The 20,054-nt window shown below is 36.2% G+C and overlaps 3 protein-coding genes across 4 annotated transcripts; 1 reads left to right on the forward strand and 2 right to left on the reverse strand.

The window, feature by feature from the left end:
* Positions 1-144: 144 nt before the first annotated feature.
* LOC111323765 (protein adenylyltransferase Fic-like) lies at positions 145-4,417 on the reverse strand. The gene is made up of 2 exons (XM_022927195.2): positions 4,131-4,417; positions 145-2,088 (listed from the first exon to the last, which is right to left on the reverse strand). The coding sequence occupies exons 1-2, from the start codon at positions 4,381-4,383 to the stop codon at positions 992-994; spliced, it is 1,350 nt and encodes a 449-aa protein (XP_022782930.2). The 5' UTR covers positions 4,384-4,417; the 3' UTR covers positions 145-991.
* Positions 4,418-6,132: 1,715 nt separating this feature from the next.
* LOC111323774 (cell cycle control protein 50A) lies at positions 6,133-16,927 on the reverse strand. Of its 2 annotated transcripts, none has more exons than XM_022927202.2 (7): positions 16,793-16,927; positions 16,583-16,716; positions 15,003-15,182; positions 13,992-14,139; positions 13,124-13,471; positions 12,049-12,214; positions 6,133-7,934 (listed from the first exon to the last, which is right to left on the reverse strand). In XM_022927202.2, the coding sequence occupies exons 1-7, from the start codon at positions 16,839-16,841 to the stop codon at positions 7,904-7,906; spliced, it is 1,056 nt and encodes a 351-aa protein (XP_022782937.2). In that variant the 5' UTR covers positions 16,842-16,927; the 3' UTR covers positions 6,133-7,903. The 2 variants fall into 2 exon arrangements, with proteins under 2 accessions (XP_022782937.2, XP_022782936.2); XM_022927201.2 differs by lacking the exon at positions 6,133-7,934 and adding an exon at positions 8,975-10,497.
* Positions 16,928-16,939: 12 nt separating this feature from the next.
* Positions 16,940-19,570, forward strand: LOC111323775 (MIT domain-containing protein 1). The gene is made up of 2 exons (XM_022927203.2): positions 16,940-17,451; positions 18,426-19,570. The coding sequence occupies exons 1-2, from the start codon at positions 17,010-17,012 to the stop codon at positions 18,698-18,700; spliced, it is 717 nt and encodes a 238-aa protein (XP_022782938.2). The 5' UTR covers positions 16,940-17,009; the 3' UTR covers positions 18,701-19,570.
* The last annotated feature ends 484 nt before the right edge of the window (positions 19,571-20,054 follow it).

The raw sequence follows: 20,054 nt of genomic DNA on the forward strand, positions 1-20,054 counted from the left end.
GTATTACCTCTTGGTTTTGTTTGTTTATTATTATTGTTTGCTATCATCTTCTCCAGACAGAATCATTTGTCATAAAACCACAGGGGGAGGGGGCGGGGGGAATTCATTGAAAGGGTTGATAATTGAAGAAAAGAAATACACCTGTTAGTCAAACCTCTTTGATTTTGCAATGGAATACTTTGACATATATTTTGATAATTATCTTTTTTCGTGATTATAACTGTTTCAGCTATAAAATAGACCCCTCCAGTTAAAAATTAGCAATGAATACAGTTCAATTAGAATTGTTGGCTGACATACTACACACAGGTGCAGTAATCCAGCTGGTTTGAGAAAAAATGTTGGAAAAAAGACTATTTCAGCTATTAAATAAACCCCTCCAGTCAAATAATAAGCAATAAATACAGCTCAATTAAAATTATTGGCTGACATAATGCATAAAGGTGCTGTAATCCAGCTGTTTTTAGTAAATATGTCAAAAAAAAAGACAAGAAATCTCAAGTTCACCTAGTGAATAATTTATATCCTTTAAATATTTTCAACAGTAGAACTGTTCTTTTCAGTGTAATTTAAAATATATCACTATCATTGCCATTACAGTAACTACTATGTGATATTACAATCCATCAAATATTTTTGCTTGTGTGCCACTGGTCTAGTAATTGTTACAGAAGAAGACACGTGTTTATTTTTTTCATAACTCATACCAGAGAACACTCAAAAGTAAACATCCCATGCAGTAATCAGTTAGCTGTTCCTTGAAATTGTTCTCCTACACTGCAAAAATATTTGAGGAATGGTGAACACAATAGCCTCCATTTGGTGCAAAAATATACTCATTCACTTGGCTTTGGACATTATCTGTTCCTTAAAGCTTGCATTTTCCTCTAGCTATGCTCTTGGAAAACAGTTCCCAACTCAGAACAGATAATGTCCATGAAAGAATATCTGTGCATATTTTAACACACAAGGCAGACTATTGTTTAAATAATTATTGTAAATTTTTATCCACATTAAATGTACCTTCATTATTTATATCATGGGCATCAGTTAGCTCTGGATGCTTGTCATGACCTACTGGATAAATAGTTGTTACTGACAGGTACTCATCAATGGTTCTTTCTGTACACCTGGCCACAAATCTTATAAAGGGTCTCACATCACCATGATTTGCCATATCTAAGTATTCATAATATTTGTATCGGTCTTGAAATCTAATGATAACTGGAGGGAATCCTGCTCGCATTAAAATGGAATTCATTAGCAGCCTGCTAGTTCTTCCATTGCCATCTGTGAATGGATGAATGTAGACAAGTTTGTAATGTGCAAGAGCTGCAAATTCTATGGGATGAAGCATTTCAGGATCCCTGGACAACAGCCACTCATTGAATTCATTCACATGTCTTTCGATCTCCATTGGGCTGGGGGGAACATGATTCCCCACAAATACCTGTGTAGTTCTAAATCTGCCAGCTTCCAAAGGATGAGCATGTCCCAGCACCCGGCGGTGTATTTCAAGAATGTCTTCAATAGTAATTTTTTCCTGTTTTTGAAGTAAGGACCCATTGACAAATTTCATTGCCTCGTCAAGTCCTAAGACTTCATTGTGCTCTAAAATACTCTTTCCAGGCACTGCCATTCTTGTTTCTACTATTGCTCTTGTCATTGATAATGTCATTGTGTTACCTTCAATGGCATTTGAATGATATATATGTTGGTAATAAGCCTCAGTAACAGCTCTTTTCATAGCTAGGCTTCCCTTTGGAACACGGAAGAGTTCATCTCTTTTCTCATCAATCTTATTAAGCATTTCCTGATCAAGCTGTCGTACCTTAGGTAACGTCCTTCCTCTGTTTACCATTGCCCGAGAGTTTTCAGGACTAACAGCTAGAGCTCTTGTATACAGATGCTCTGCATGAATTATATCGTCGTCTTCAAGAAATTCTCCATAATGTAAAAGAATTTCAGGGTGATGAGGTGATAATGCCTCAGCTTGTTTGAAAAGTTTCAAAGCTTTGTCTCTTTTTCCTTCACCATTCATTTCTAATGCAAGTTTAAGAGCTTGAAGAGCCTCCCCTTGCAAAGGAGCTGTAGAAGAAAAAAAAGGTTACAAAAGTGAAACTCAGCAGTAACATACAACAAGCATTGACACCATCCCAGGGTGGAACCAGAAATTCATGATTGGTGGGGGGTGCAAACCTTGATTCAAAAACACAGAAATGTATTTTGACTCCAGGCCCTAAGATAATCAATATTTGTATTTTAAGACAAATAAATTTAACATTTTTTTTACCTTGGGTAGTATCACAGGCACCTCTCATTGTAAGGAATTTGGTGTCTGACAAGATATTTAAAAATCCCTCAGGTTTGATAGGGTGAGGAGGTGCAGATCCCCTGACCCAATCCCTAGCTCCAGCATTCCCCCACCCACCACCCCCACCTTTGACAGCCAGTTACCCAAGAAATAATTTTGAATATGATTTTGTATAATCCTGTTTCAATAAAAAGTTTTGATTTGTATTTTTTTTTAATGTTTGAATGTGGTTGTCAGTTGCAGGCATGATCAACAAGTTACTTCTCCTTACAAAATCCATATATCATCATTAAAATAGGAGATGAGAACTGACTTACTTATCAGCTAGAGAGTCCTGACATGAGAGCTTGATGTGACATCAAATTCTCAAAACTAATCAACAAGAATTTTTACCACAACTGGCAGTAATGTCGCAATCTGATTGGCCAATTTGCCGTTGTAAGAGTACAGACAACCCTACTTGCATCAACATGTCACATAATGCTACTATCAGTTTTGAAACAAGAATGTCTTAATACTTTGATAAATAAAAAAAAAACAAAACAAAACCACAGTGGTTTAGCATGGTCTGTAACATACTCTTCTTGAATACAATATTTGTCATAACAGTGATCAGACTTTGTTGCAGACTCACTTGGCTGCAGCTTTAAGTCCACAACATTTTGATCACAAGGGTAAAGACCCCTTCAAATCATTGTTGATTTGTTAAATATAAACCTGACAAAAAAGGGGATTAATAAATCAGATTCTTGGACATTGAGAGGGTTAACTGACATGAGTTCTTTAGTCAAATATAAATTCCCGTCTTTCTCAAATAACAATCTAGTCTTGGCACCACAATCATAAATAAGTATTTAAGCCTATAAGTTTAGGACAGGCTTGTCAGAGGTACAACCAGAACTAATCTAGATTGACCATATAACTACCATGAGTGAACAAGAGAGAGTTTCTCATTCCAATATCAATACAATTTCAGGCAAACAAGTGAGGAGAAAATAGAATATCAGGAGATAATTGGTTGATCAAATACCAAATTCACTGAACTAACATCATAAGAATTCTATAGAAGACTGTAAGGAGAATTGTTAAAGAGATCTTGGGAGTGAAAGGATGAACTGTCATGGCAATGTATAGTGTTTCAGCCTGTAGTTAACCTCATGTTTGGTTGAATCAGGTTCCAAGCAAGGCAGTCAAGTACCCAGATATAAAGTACAGTAATTCGAAATCACACTCCATACCTATGACATCATAGGTAACACTGGACAACTAAAGCCACTTGTAAGTGACCATAGTGAGACCATCTTCTGTTGATCATATGCTTTCCTTGTAGTAAAACATCCTATATTTCACGAACTATCTAGTATAATCTCTCCCAATAATCTTGATATCGTTATTGAACCCATTCGTAGAGTAAAAGAAGAGGATCTAAGACCATCAAATTCATCACGCTTCGAAGAAAGCTTGCAGTGATTTTTTTTTATTTTTTCAAAGCATAGATATGGCAGGGAAAAAATGAACAACCACGTAAAATGTGTTGAGCCGTTGTAAACCGCAGTCTACATCTATGTGCTCAAAAGTAGACATTCTTCCTCCTTTTAAGTAGATTAAATTAGTCAAGGGTAAATCTCGAGCCAAGATAAAAGATCAACAATTTCAAACAGGAAGTTGATCTCCGATTCGAGAAATCAGATGTAAAGTTCGGATCACACTCATCTGTCATCCGTATAATTTCTTGCCGGATCGCCTACATTTACATCTTCCTACGGAATACAAACAATGAATTAAAAACAAAAAAAAAATCATAAATATCACTCACTTTTCTCCACTAAAGCGGTTTGCGGTGCTAAGACAAGATTGAACCCAGGTGCGTATGATTCCAGCGATGGTCGCCAAAACCACGGCCTCCATATTGAAGGAATGTAAGTCGCGATCAATGCCACAGCAACTCCAGTAAGGCTTGCAAGAATCAAATGAAATACAGGGGGCATATTTCTCAATTTCGAGGTTGTAATCAATGATAATCGAAGTCTATTGCAGAATTCACAAAGTTGCGTCACTCCGTCCGCCATATTTGTTTTTACTTTCCGAAGGATTACATGTCGGTTATTGTACGTGCTCACATTTGATTGGTCGAGAGAGAAGGCAACAAGCACAGTGTGGGGGCGCGCGAAAAAGAGAGGTGTTTGAGCAACAGGAAGAAATTCAAATAATAATAATAATTTCTAAAAAATTCAAATAAGCTGCAAAGTTGACGTTAAATTATGAACATCCTAAGTGTTTGCTTTGCACGCAGTTCCTGTCGATCGTCCAACTTTGCGCAAACCCAAAGAGAACTGACGAGATCTGTATCCAGAGCCCTTGTTCTGAATGATGGGTTACGTAACGAGATCTGTATCCAGAGCCCTTGCTCTGTATGATGGGTTACGTAACCCTTTCTCTGGGGTGTTGCATGGTATGTTGTTACAATTGCTTCATTAGCGGTAGGCTATATATTCGAGCTGTTGTCATTTATATCAATTTGCGTCTTACGACCGTCCCTACGTCCTCAAAATTAAATACCCAGTGACTAGGGATTGTCAGTTTCTCTTAGAAGTAGTTTTTTTTCTTTTTTTTTTTTCGTATATACGCACATAGTTTAGATTGTTTTGTAAAGTGGTTTTTCTTGCTTTATTTTTTACATTTCCGAGCTTTCATTCCATTGATGTACCATTCCTATCAATTTTGTTGATGAAGGTATAATGAAGAGGGTCGCATACGGCTCGGCTCCTATTGACACACCCCAATCATGGTTACTAATAAATGTGTTATCCTCGTTTGAGAGGGGAAGCGAATTAGAATATAATTGAACTGGGCAACCAATAGTTTCGGTACGAAAATACAATTTTTTCGCATGAACCGACACAAAACAAAGAAAAAAAGAAGCCTTAATCGCCGGTTATTTTAGCGCGCAAACTGTTCAGTGAACACAAATCATTTAATTAATTTTTTGTTTTCTTTCTCTTCTTAGCTCCTCTGCCTGCCGTGAGGATCATTTCCCTGAGGCACATTCTGCGAAATCAAAGAGTGAGGGGGAGACAGTGGGTAGAAGAGGGCGGGAGGGGGATTTGTATTTGGAATTTGTCACAACTGTTAAGTTGTGACAACTTAACAGCTCAATGTATAAGCGCTGGACTGATGTGCGGGAGGTCGAGGGTTCGAGCCCCGGCCGGACCAACACTCAAGGTCTTAAAATAATTGAGAATATGCTGCCTTTCTATAACATCAAGATATGGTTTAGATATTCTAGTGTTCTCGGATAGGGACGAATAAATGGAGGTCCCGTCTCCTGCCGGGTTAGGGGAAGGAGACGTTAATTTCCCACACACGAGATTACTGTGTGATGGATGTCCTCCCCTGGGGTGGGATGGGTGGGTTGTTGTCTTGCGTTTCATACATGAGCCTCTGGCTCAGGCAATATGGGTAACCATGCCCCACGTAAAGACATTAAACTTTGATTACTGTTACTATTACTATTAAGACCATAGATTTAAAGTTAAGTCAACATTTGCAGAGTCAGTTTTTCTACACCCCCATCCCAGGAAGATAGACTTGTTAAAAGTTGAAAATTGTCAATAAAGGTAACAAAAGTTCTCATATCAATGTCGGTATCTACCTGCCCCTTCCCTAAATAAAAAATAGTCAACTAATAACAAGTTAAGTGAATAAGGGGGGTAAGTTTCTGAAGAAACAGGTCAAAGTTTATTTTTTGCTTGGGGGGGGGGTGGGTGGATACTGACTTTGATCCAACTTTTCAACACTATCAAAAAAAACCACACCGGTTTGTGTTTTTGTTTTACTTTCATAATCATTTTTGTGACTCACTAAGCAGATAGAAGTACCTACTGTCTCTATATTTTATCCATTATCTAGGTAACAGTTTCATCATAAATACATGCTTAATATAGTGAAAATCTTATCTTATCATCTCCTACCATCTTACTATCAACAATCTAGGATACTTTTTATGTCTAACATCCAGCAAAAGTTCTAAATATTTCTTACAGCAACCACTGAAGAATAATTTGTAAAACCTCATGAAAATATCAAGTATTGAACAAGGTAAACTGACTATGGAATTTTTTAACCTGAGATATCTACAAGGATTCTGACCAGGACAATACACTGGAAAGTTTTGGTGGTGACATGATGACTAGTCAAGATGGACCACAAAAGCTGAAAAAAATTCTCTGGAAAACTTCTCTTCTAAGTAGAGGAACATTCCCTACCCCACCCCCAACAAATGTGTTAAGCTGGGTGTTGTCATGGTAATCTCTAACCATATTTCAGACTCTTACAAAGGAAATACATATTGTGTTTTCAAAAACCAAATATGCAAAAAAAAAACATTCAAAGGTTTTCTTCTCTTAGTAAAAGGAAAATTTGAGTTTTAAGTCACAAAGCAAAATGGCTTTAATTCTGTTAACAATTATTAAAACTATATCTTAATCAAAATAAAAAAATTAATATAATCATCATTGATATTTTTCTTTAAAAGATGCTCATCTGTGTTAAAAGAGAAACCTATAGCTAACCATTCTGAAATCATCTTTTAAACATGTTAAAAATCTGACTAGGAGAGCTGCCATTTTGATCTCTATATTTAGTTCTTATTAACCAAGTGGGAGGTCTGTATGGGAGAATCTTGAACAAGGTCGCCAGTACAGACCAAACGCAGTGAGGTCTGTATCAGCGACCGAGGTCAATATTCTCCCATACAGACTGATCTAGCTCAGTTAATAAGACGTTTATTATATGGCTGTGTCTTATATGCCAATTTTTCATATTCTTTGCACCTTTTTTTTTCTAGTCCGGTCTAGATGCCAGTCTAGATGGGAACATCTAGACCGCTTTCAATATTGACTCCAGCCAATCAAATTCGTGAATTCAGTAGTTCCCAGTCCTTGTGAGACACAGCCATATAATAATAAAGCATATTGAAGTTGCTAGGAGTATTAACAAACTGATTGTTCCTGAGAGTTGAATTAATGCATTTTCAACATTAACTTGTGAACAATCAGTGATCACTTCCAACAATTCCACTTTTCAATAAAATCTGGCTTTAGAAACTGCAAAACTCAATTAAAAATGACTTTTTGACTTACTATTTCCACCCAAAATGAAAAATATGAAACCTTTTTGTGAAAAACTGAGATGAGTGCCCATTTCTTTTTTTTTTTTCAGATAAGGTAGACCACCAGTATTTTTTCAATTTCACTCACACATTGCTCATGTCAGTTTTCTCAAGTACTGGTAATTATTCCATTTAAATTACCACAAAAGAAAAAAAAAAAAGAAAAAAGAAGAAATTTCCAAAGCCGTCATTTCAGTGGTTCATCGATGTCACCCTAAGAGAAAGATGTCAACTATTTTTTTTTTCATTGATTGCAAACTGCTAAAGAACAAAGGATTGTTATTCTTTCAAAAGGCCCACTGTTATAAACAATGTCCTCCAAAGTACTACATGTAAATGCCATAACAGTAGTTGTGTCTCTTGTGGTAGAGTCTGTGTTTCTTGATTCACTTCATAAAGAATTGATGTTCAGCAACTTCTCATCTACTGAAGCTATGAACAGATCTTGGTCTGAAATAAATTGATAAAATATTATTGTGAGAAAATTTCTGCTCAAGTACAAAAGGCATTTGTTACACGACTTTGACCTCCAAAGAATGGTCATAGTACATAAATGTACAAAATAGTTCCTAATCATTTGCTGGTAAAGAAAAAGGGAAGGGTGTTTTAATATAAGAGGAAGTAGACTGAGGTTGTCTCTCCTTTAACCTCCTTGAAGAAATATTTTGAGACTCCTTTCATGACATGATCTTCACATGCATGTGATTATGACAACACAACAGAACTGCTGGAATAGCATGATTGTTCCACAGTTTGCAGATATACGACTTGAGATACAGAGTACTATCATGTGCATTAATTGTTACCAAAATAACCTCTTTGAGACATGTGACCAGACTACAATAAAATTATAACAACAAAAAATAACATAGATGCTCAACTTAAAAACCAGTTTTTGGAGCATGAAGAAACCAGTGGAATTTCTAATATTTCTGAAGGGGATGCAGGAGCATTGCAGGTTAAAAACTCCCTCACCTGACCCCTCAGAATATTTCAAAAAGTTTTCCAGACAGTTTTCCAGTAAAATGAAACTAAAGCAACTTGCTGAGACCACAACCCAAGGATCCGGCCAGGACCAATCCCTACAACCAATCCAAGCATTTTCCCCAAAAAAGAACAAAATTTCTTGAGTAACAAAAGTGCAGGAAACAACTACAAATTATTATCACTTTGTCGCACATTCTGCCAGATAAAATGGAGATTTTGTGGTCTAAAATATATTGTAGCCTGCCTGCACGTTTGTAGTTTTTATTTTCCCAATGCCCTCCAAAGTCATAAGAATAGTAATACAGTTTATGTTCTTGGGGATAAATATGTTCTTGTCCCTGTCACAGTCATTTCACCATGACCTTGAGTGAGCCCCAAATCATTTTAATAACTCTTTTATTTTATTACTCAGATATCTCGCTTATTTCAAGAACATGGCCACCTTTTTAAAGATTTTAAATACTCAATTTTCTTTGTTCTTCCAAAAAGCACAAGTCTATCAATTTATTTTTTTTAAGAATTTATTAATAGACTGTAGCAATAACAACTTGACAATGTGTTCTTTCTACAAACTCAATAGTCCATTAACTCATTAATTTATCATTTACTTATATATGATGAAATGAACATTCATCACAGCAAACCAGGCCACACCACATTTGCACCTTGTCAATAATTGGATTTAAATAAAGTTCAGTGTGCTCTCCTTTTCAAATAAATAGCAATTTAAGATAGGCTCTGGTATCACACAAAACTCTTACAGTTATTTTGGCACAGTACTTGCAGAGATGAAATTTCAAAACATGATTTATCTATAGGAAAAATTTGCAGTACTCTGACACACAATTCCTTTGTTAGTATGACCACCTCGTTACTACAACTAATTTCTGTGCTCTACCAAATGCAATATTCAGTCTCTTGCACCAAATATTTGGTGCACTCTAATCAATCCAAAACCGTTAATCTATAACTACTAGTAAAGCTATACCATTTCTTTAGCATGCTGAATCCATACTTGCCTACCACTGCACTATCTCTGAAATCAGTCATCTGACAAGCATATAAATTCATCAGAGTCAGAATTATGGCCAACTTAAGATAAGTGAATAATGTTTTATATGCCTTTGTATGCCAAAACTTACTGAATAAAATCATGCGTAGTGAATAAACGCAATAGAGGTAACCTCATACACACTTTTTAAGATGCAATTATTATCACTATGCAATGTGTTTGAGCAGATATCCCACAAGTTCCTAATGATATATACAAAAAATTTCATATTGATACCTTGAATAATATCAGATCTGAAAATATCAGATTTAAAGCAGTATGTGAAAACAATTCATTGAGAAAACATTGGGAAAAGCTTAATTTGCAAAATAATGATATTACACACAGCCACTGTTTAGACAATTACAAAGTTGAAATATTGCATTGCTGGCACAATGGACATGTACACTGTCAGTGACTAGTTTAAAGAATGACATGTTCATTATACTTTTAACAATATCAGGCACCTCAACACCTTGTGATTGTATGGAGACATAATTTAGTTGAATGTGCATCTTTTAAAATTACAAGCTAGAACAAGAGTTCCTAGGTACTTACAAGAAAACTTACATATCATGAACAGATAGATGAGATAACATAATTTTATTGCGTGTGCATCACATATTTGGTGCAGTGATTTGAACTGAACCTCAAATTTGCCAAGTGCTCTGGGCTAATTATGTACCCACTTCTAGTCTTGTCCTAAACTAAAATAAGTGTGTTGTCAAAAATTGTTTCAACAGTGATATAACAAAAGATTTATACATTACAACATCTTAATGAAAATGGAATAAAGGTCCTAAAATTAGTCTTGTGAACTTTACAAGTTAAATTTTTAAACATAACTTTTTGACATATTAGTGTTTAATTCTGTTAAGCAGCACAAATTACTCATGAAATAAAATTAGTTATGCAATGCAAGTTTAATTTCCCATCTCCCGCAGCTGCATTCCACGATCAGTATGGGTATACTCCCTGTGAATGAAAAATAAGGTCTTTTTAAACAAATGTTGGAGAATGCTAAGACTACAAACTAAATACCAAGGCAGCATTTCCCTGCATAATGATCAGGTTGAGTTTTGGTTCTAATCTTCTAACGAATCGCCCCTTTTTTCTTTACATTCAGACCTTTTGCAACAAACCTTAACAAATTGGTCAATCAGTTTCCATATTTTATAGTGATTTTGATTACTTTAAACACCTGATAAGAGTTGACCCCAAAACAACCCCAAAACGACCCAGGTATGGAATTTAGAATTTTATCATTCCTCAAATGCTAGCTCATGCTTAATATGATAGTTTCCCAAAATTACTTGCTTTCAAAAGTCAAAAGTCAATTTGGAAAGAAAAGAAACTACTTGAGGCATTTTTTTTTGTCCTAAAAACTACACGCCAGTTTCATAAACCAAAATTTTTCTTCCAATAGTTTTATAACAAGGACACTTTTTTTGCTGATCTTCTTGTGCTTAACAGCTGTTACAGGCAGACTTTGTTTAAATATTTAACTGTAATGCTCATCCTTGGTTTTCCAAGACATAGCTTTTTCGTCTCTTCTGTAAGAATGTTTACCTGACAGAGTTCAGCATCATTTATTTAATAACTGATACAGATACCTGGGGTTAGGGTTAGGGTTAAGGACTGAACAGAATGCAGCTGCTTAAGTTTACTTCTTGATGTCATTAACAGCAAAAACTTAAACTTTAAGTATCTTGTGTTAATCAAAAGTTTAAGCTTTGTTTGATACCAAACAGGTGATTAAAGAAATTTCGTTTCTTAAGCTTTTAAGGAACTCTTTTAAATGAATTAAGAATCATCAACGGTTTTAATTGGAATGATGCACCACTTCTTAGAGAGAATGTTCTTGACTTACTATGAAAACCAGCAATCTGTGGAATGGCCTAAATTTATGCATCACTGCCCCACTCTCTTTCATTTAACATATATATTTCATTCCATTCCCATTCTATGTGCATGAGCTACCCTTGCTTCACATTTTCACATCCTTCTACAAACAAGTCCATTCAAATTGTTTTACTGTTTCATTTGGCAATCACAGCAAAAACTTCACACAAAGAAGCCTGCGGTGACTTCAACCCCTTTTCCTATGATGCCCTGTATTATCATCCTTCATAAGTCTTCTCCAACAGCTTTTCTGCAACTATTTAACCTCCCAGACACTCTTTGCTCTGCCATGATTTCAGGAATTTGAACTATTTACACGAGAATTTGGTTTTTGGATCAACTAATAATCACCTAATTGATATTTTTCTTTATTCCCATCACTTATCTGCTTAATATTGTGTTGATATTGTAAAGAGAAATTCCCTCTTGGTCACTCATAGGAGTTAAAGGGTTAAGCAAATCACATACTGCTTCAATAACTTCCTCCCACAAACATAAATGCAGGCACAATGGTTGCACCAAAGTGAACCAAAAGTAGATAACAACAGAACATGATTTATGCTTGTGAATGTTTCAGAGAAAAATTTTCAATCTTAACACACTGAAAAGGAAGAATAGACTTACCTTTTTCCAAACTTGAGATGAATAATCAAAAAGGATGCTCCCAAAACTAAGCAAAGAATTCCTACAGTGATGTAGGCAATTCCAAGGAAAGGATTCTTTCCACCTATCCAAGATGTGGTACTTAAAATCACTCTCTTTTTACCATCAAATGAAGTCACAGGAAAATCTGTGCACATTGGTTACAAGTCAAAGAAGTTACTTGAGAGGAAATTGTATCATCAAAGGTAAGCCAAGTGTTAAAAATAAAAGTGTAAAGTCTTCTAATACAGAATGGAACTGTTATTACTGGTTAACAATAGACCATTATCCACCAACAAAATAATAATAAAAATAATCATAATAATCATAATAATTGACAATCTTTAGACAGGGTAACCACTTCAGTTATTGAACTGCAATCAATATTGGTCAGGTTAAATCAGTAAATGAAATGATAAATACATAAAATTGTGAACATATAAAATAGCATATACAGTGCATAGAAGAAAGAAAACAGCTTCAAGGATTACAAAATGCCAAAGATAACAAAAAAAACTTAATGCTTCATGTGCCCTCTGACTAAGGACCAGGAGAAAGATACACATATAGATTATTTAAGAGCAAGCAACTACATACTTAGGACCCATTTTTGAATGGCCAGTGGAACATATTCTGGAGAAAAAAAACTCGTACGGAAATAAGGTACAAGATCAAAAATAAGTTCTATACATAAGAGTTCAAAGAGCAACAATTTCCATGTAGTAAGTTGTGTCAACTAAACATTTTCACACCACACCACTTTCAAAAATAGTTAACCTTTGAAATAATTCCCATAGTCTTCTGCCAACAATATGTCACTCAGTGACTCAAATGTTGTGGTCTTGAGTTTTTACCTAGGTGCCACACCTTTTCGATGACTGTCACCTCTCTCAACATATCATAGAATACTTAAGTTACACAAATTGACATATCAAAATAACTGTAACTGATACCACTCATTACTCTGTGAATTACTTGGTTGACACCACACCATATGTCTTTACTGGGAGAACATTCAGCACCAGTGCAGTTCTAAAGCAACTACAATAAAGGATACTGTACACGATATCAAGCTGGTATTCGCCTTTTGGCAGACCATTCTTAAACTCCCCAGCATGGACAATTCTGCGGTAGAGCTTGCGGAAAGTTGAAAATGCTGCTGTCCTCATCCAGACGATGAAATCCTCATTCTTGAAGCCATTGTTTTCAGTGTTGTTTGTGTCTAATTCATACACAGGTCTTGGCCAGTTGGGTGGTTTGGCATAGCCTTTGAAAGCTTCCTTCAGGTTCCCAGATGGATTTTGGAATTTCACATCTCTGTCAGATTTCCAAGCTATATCTTTATTGGACAAATCCACATTGATCTGTTGGTTGGCAGTCTTGAGGTATGTCAGTTTAAAAGAGTCTGAAAGAAAAGAAGCAAAATATATCAGACTAAAATGTAATGCTAAAAGCAAACGCATGTGAGGTGTAGACTTACACAACTACAACATACATTTTATGGTAAGTTCTGTTAAATATGTTTGAAATGATACACAACCTAACAATCTGACTTCATCAAGCACCAAGCAACATCACATGAATCATAAACAAAAGTAACAAGTTACAGTGTACACGGTAAATCAAAGAAGGGTTCTAGTTCAGTAACCATATATGAACCAGATAACACAATGACAGGCTGACAAATACTCAGACTGACGCTTACATGAGCAAACAGACAGACAAAAGATAGACAGACAGAGTGACTCACAGATCAACCAAGAGATGAACAGACAAGCAGACAGACAAACAAAAAAAAGACAACCTGACCCAGCCAATTCACCAACTCTCTACTGACAGGGCTCCTAACAGAGTAATATTGTTTATTTGGTCTGGTTACAGCTGCACAGTAACAAAATTATCATTATCAGAAAAATTACACCTACCGTTGAACAAGCTATTGGCTATAGCTCCACATGGTGCAATAGTAGTACCATTGACTTTTGCAAAAGGATCACAGTCAGATGATACTTTTTCACTCAGTTGTCCATTGAGTTGAAGGTCATCTCTTGATCTGACATAGCGACGGTGATTCTATATTGGTAAAAACAATAGAATTGAGCTTTGCAAATTTAGAAAATTTAAGATTCAGCTAACCCTTCCAAAACAAAACATTACTGTATTTAATTAATTGAAACACTGCAACATTTGTAAAATTTTTCACCCTTCTGACAGACCAGTTATTTTACATTGGTGTTTCTTTATATAAATCTATTCCTTAACTCACTGATAACAATCACAGAACATAATTTGAATGAAATGAACAGAACAAACATGTTTTAAGTTGTGGTGTCTAACTTTTATACCAAGAAAACCATAATTATCTAATTTGTGATATATACAACAAGTATGATGAAGATTATTAAACTGCGTATGATGGACGTATCAAATACCGCAGTTCAAAATATATGATTTTCATATATTTATTCTATCTCATTATTAAACTGCCTTTTCTTTTAACACCTAGAATAAACACTACACTCTTCTGATTGCATGAAACAATTATTAGAAGGAGGTGTGCATTGGTAATTTCGTTTCCATCTATAGCAATTAATCAAGTAATTAAGGACAGTGTTTAATCACTTTACTTCAGTTTTGAATTTCATATATAAATCTAACTTTTTGTTAGTACTATGAGAAAGGATTAAGGAGTATTTGACACCATTGGATCATGTCTTCTTAGATAAAATTACTTGGTGAATAAGCAACACTATTTTGCATAACAGAATGATCACAGTTTCTTCTGCCTCTTCTTGTGATTGCTCTAAAAGTTCCATGGACTACAAATCTTCTGCTTGGAAGTCTTGAATGCTTTGATTGACTGAAAAGATTGGGTTTTTCCAGTTGAAGTAACTGCACAATAAAATATGTGTCATTCTTATGAAAGAATAACAAACCTGATAGAAATTGGAAAGCCCGTAGTACATGAACACATCCCCTTTGAATTCTTCAGATAGATTAAACTTCACTTTACAGACACAGGTCTTTCCAGTGTTTGTAGCATTTTCAAAGAACTTGTCGCATCCTTCTCCACTTGAACTTTTACAATACGTATATTCCACAGTCTTTTCTTGTACCTACAATATCAAATCCTTCAGAATTTTTCACACAAATAGCCAATTCTCAGGGCTTGACACTAACTTTTCAACTCACTAGCCAACTGGCAAGTGACAACTTAAATGTTACAACAATGTCAGTTTCTTCACTAGCCCAACTGGCTAATGGGAATCGGAAACCAATAGCCAAAACTGAATTTCTACTTGTCTGTGACTAGTTGGATACTGTTTGGTGTCGAGCCCTGGATTCTTAAAAATAATTACTTCTTTCTAATTGGGCATGAAGGCTTTACTGGGAAATACTGACTGGAGGGCATGGCAGTACAGACCTGGCTGGGCTCTATCTGCAGAAAACTGAGTGAGGACCAATGCTCACCAGTAGAGCTTGAGAAAAAAAGGTGAATAAGTAGTTTATTACTGGAAAAAGTGTAGTCAGGAGATGTCATGAGTTTTATAGAAATTGGTTGCCTCTACCTGTTGTTATTTCTGAAACAGATATTTTGGCCAATGCTTAAGCCTTCATCAGTGTTACCACTGATGAAGGCTTAAGCATTAGCCGAAACGTCTGTTTCAGAAATAACAACAGTCAGAGGCAACCAATTTCTATAAAAGTAGTTTTAATTATTACATGGCAATCAGACCAAACATGTCTATTTAAAGTTGCCAGCTTTTCACAACCAAAAATATACAGTTAATTACTGTTTCTGTGAAAACCATCTATGTAGCAAACAATTAAATGTCACTACAAACGCTACATTCCAGCATTAAAATTTAAAACCAATATAATCAAACAATATTACTTTCACTCTTGACCAGTAAAACAAAAACTGTGCCACACAACATGGTGCACAGCAAATTGTTATCAATATTTCCGACCTTTTGGCTCAGTTAGGTCACGATAATTGCTGAACCCATGATGTGAGATCAATTTTCTGTGATGATTGAATTGACTGCAATGATACCAACTCTTATTCCGCAAGATTCTTTCACGACTTCATTGTTTTTGCTTTCCTAGTGAAATTGATAGTCGGCAAAACAAGGACAACAACTGATCATACAGTCATTAAGAAGCCTAAATCTTTCATTAGGATGATGGCGCTCGCCAGAGCATCTCTCGATCGTTCAATTCTCTTAAAGCAACACTTGGTCACAAATGGAGGTGATGAATCAACACAATGTTACAAGAATTCACAGAAGTAGCGATACCAATGAGCCTCTCAAAGGTATGAAAGCAAAACTGGCCCCAAAGCCTTTTTGTCCTTACTGAAAGCTCGAATCGATTAAACAAGCTGCAAATTACGGTTTCAACACAGATACATTTTGTACTCTGAGCAACAAAAGCTATGGGATAATTTTAATTTCGCAGCCTGTTGATGAAGTGTTATCAGGGAAATAACCCTTAGATGATGAACCACACTTACTTTATCGGATGCTACCAAAAGAACTGCACCAATAGGTATGAACACCACTCCGATTATGAAAAACAAAGGCAGCGCCGTAGATGCTGTCAGAATGGGTTGCCAAGCTTTCAGTCTTTGCTGCTTAAAGTTGGTGTCTGAAGAAATAAATGTGTAAGAGACACTATTAAATTCTCCCTTTTTGAACACAAAGTGGGCGTAAAAATTACTCACTTGATGGTTTTTTCGACTTTTTTCTCTCTCGGGTAGAATCCGCCATCATGTCATCCCGAAAAGCTTCACCTGTCTGAGCCTATGGTACATCAAGGCGCATTTTTCGATGGAGTCTGCTTGACGTTGTTGGGGTTCTCTGGTATGATTAATTTATGCACCCGGAAGAAAAGATCTAGTCTCAGTATCAGGCTTTTCGAAGAAGATCTAAGCATAGTTAATGGGGATGAGTTTAGACGCTGCAGTGAGCGTATTAACCAGAGCTGTGGAGCTTGATCAAGCTCAAAGCTATTCGGAGGCATTGGTGTGCTATCAAGAAGGTCTAACCTTGTTGATGAACGTTCTAAAAGACACAACAGATGACACGCAGAAGGTACACTACCGTGCAAAGATGGAGTCCTACATTGAGCGCGCAGAAAAGCTGAAAAAATTGGTCAGGGAACAGCAAGAAGCGGGAACTTTTCACGAAAAAATCAATATCAGGGAGGGATCCACTGGATACAGCTATAGACGCGTGTTTGAGAAATACTTGGAGGGTAATGTGCAAGAAGTTGTAGTGGAAGATCCCTACATTCGAAACATTCACCAGATATATAATTTTCTTCGATTTTGCGAGTTGCTTGTACGCAAAGGAACGGTGCGGAACGTTAAACTGCTTACCAGTAAGTGAAAAATGAAGTAAGGACGTTACCTTCTTATTTTTGACAGCAGCAATTCATATTACGGCCCCTATTTCTTGTCACGCAACACCTCAGAGAAAGGGCTTCCCCTTTTGAAAACTAAGAGAGGTAAAGAACGAGAAAGGCAGGTAACGGTACCGGTTCTTCAAAGGATTGACTCCAATGGAGTTTTATTTTCAAGATAGCTCCAAGGATGAGGCTATGCATTTTTGGGATTTTGGAAGTAAAGGTTCCAGTAAGTAGGGATTCGAAAATGGGAAAATTCGCAATTAAAAAGTTGTTACATTTGCTGAGAGTTGACTAATATGGGGTCTGTGAGGGGTAGCAATAATCTCAGTGGCTTCATGGTATAAAAATCAGGATGGGTTCAGGGAGTAATAGTTGCAAGACATGATCTTTGGGTCTTTCCTCCAGCTTACTGGGAGACACAAGCACAGCTGTTTTGATTTTCTGTCATATGAAGCTCACTCACTTTTAATCACAAGGAGAGGCAACATGGGGATATATTTGTTTGGTAAGAACAGAGCCCAATGATCCTCAGATGTACCTAACATTCAGATGCCAAATAGTTCAGAGTTGAGCTTGTTTTGCAACAATGGTCTTCCACACTGAATTAGTATTTGTTCTGCAAGTCTAAATGGAGGCTTTGTAGGCTGTATGGATGATAACACATTCCAGGGTAATGGGACCTATTTTTTTATTCGGGCAAGGTAGTGGGCTTTTAGAGTAACCTGTTAACACTGTCTTGTTTAAGAACAAAGAAAAATGACCTGAGCCAGGGCTCGAACTCAGAGCTACACCTAGACAGAATGAAGGGGGCAGAGAGCACCTCCTGGCAATGAAAACAGCAACAGTTGCTTATCCTGAGAACAAATTTTCAACAAGTTAATCTTCTGCATTCTTTGAATTGACCATCCTTTCAATTTAAGCTAACTGTTTTATATCTTTTTCCATAGCTCAAGATGAAGATCTGGAGAGCCAAAACAATCAGGTTAAGAGACTCCAAGGACTGAAAAACAGTTTAAAAAAACACAACATAAATCTTGAAATTGGATTTTCTCAAACACTCCATGATCGCGAGATTAGATTCAACAATGGCTGGGTGATCAAAATTGGTAGAGGACTTGATTACTTCAAGCCCCCCCCAGGGAAGTTCTGTGTAGGTTTCTGCGAGTTTGACTTACGAGAATGTCATGAGACAGTCATTGACATCTATCTCAAGAAAGCATGAAAAAGTGATGATGGCTTTTTAGCCATTGGTGCACAGTTCTACAACCCCAGTAGTACCTGTTACAAGCATATGTGTGACACGACATCCCATAGAGCTCACTCTGAGTGCATGTACATGGGACAGGATGATTAACCCCTATTGGGTGGGGCAAAAGGGGCAGACCCAATCTAGTAAGGGGGTGTGGTGGGAGTAAGCACAATAAACGTGAGTATATTGTCGGCCCCTTGCAACGCTAAAAAGTTGGGATGAATATTAATCAATTTCATAATTATCCAAGAGGGTTTCATAGCCGATGTTTTGTTTTTTTCTTCTATCAAAATAACTCTGGGTGACCTATGTGACACTCAGGCATGACACCTTGTCACATGACTAGTGACATCACACTTTGGATAATTATCAAAAGCTATTAGACCCTGCCATAAAATTATATATTATATAATATACTATAACTGTTTAAGATTTATCCAAATTTCTTAATGGGAATTGGGCACGAGGGGCCAACAATAACTATTCCCACTCTCCCTCACAAGTGCAATCTGTTTTTCTGTTAGGACACAGGCTAGTCCCCTAAGCCTTAGTTTACATGGTGATCACTGGGTCACAACAGAATATATTGTCTACTAGTTTGCAAAATCTTACTCAAATATTTTGTGTCATTACAAGATAGTGCTATTTTTTTGTAAGGCTTACCAACAACTTCACCTTTGGTGGGGGCATCTCAACAATAGGCTTCAGTTAAATTTAGTTTTGCTTGAGAAGAGTGCAAATTTTTTACCAAAAATTTCTTTTGTATTTTTTATGTACTGTATACGCTCATAATCAGTGGAATAGGTTTACATTGAGCAAATTAAAAATAATTTAATGACATAATAGTTTATAATGAAACCATTGCAAATTCACAGCTGTGTATGGCTAGATTGAGATTCCTCAACCAAATTTTAGCCAAAATGTTTGCTTGATTTAGCTGAAAGAAAAAAAACCTTTCTCTTTCTTTCTCTTTTTTCCACCTTTTAGTGATCTGTTTCAAAAATTGCAAGCATAACTGAGATAATTTATTGTTAAAAAACTTGCAATAGTGAGAGCAGCAGCTGTTCACTATCCACACACTGAAGTCTTGAATGTGCAACCAGGTCACTGAAATCCTTTCAAATGGCAGCAATTTACCAGTGCTTGCTTTTATAGCATATTTGAAGACAATTTTTTGAACAGCAAGGTTACTCTTTGGAATCTCAAATTGTGATAGTAAATGAATTTTTATGTTTGCTTCTTAGTGATGGAAGGGGGTAAAAAGAAATGTTTGGAGGGGGATGCTTCTCCTTTGATAATGCACTCTTTATCCCAGTTCCTGTTTGTC

This window comes from Stylophora pistillata, chromosome 3 (genome assembly GCF_964205215.1).
Source record: "Stylophora pistillata chromosome 3, jaStyPist1.2, whole genome shotgun sequence".
NCBI classification, from domain to species: Eukaryota; Metazoa; Cnidaria; class Anthozoa; order Scleractinia; family Pocilloporidae; genus Stylophora; species Stylophora pistillata.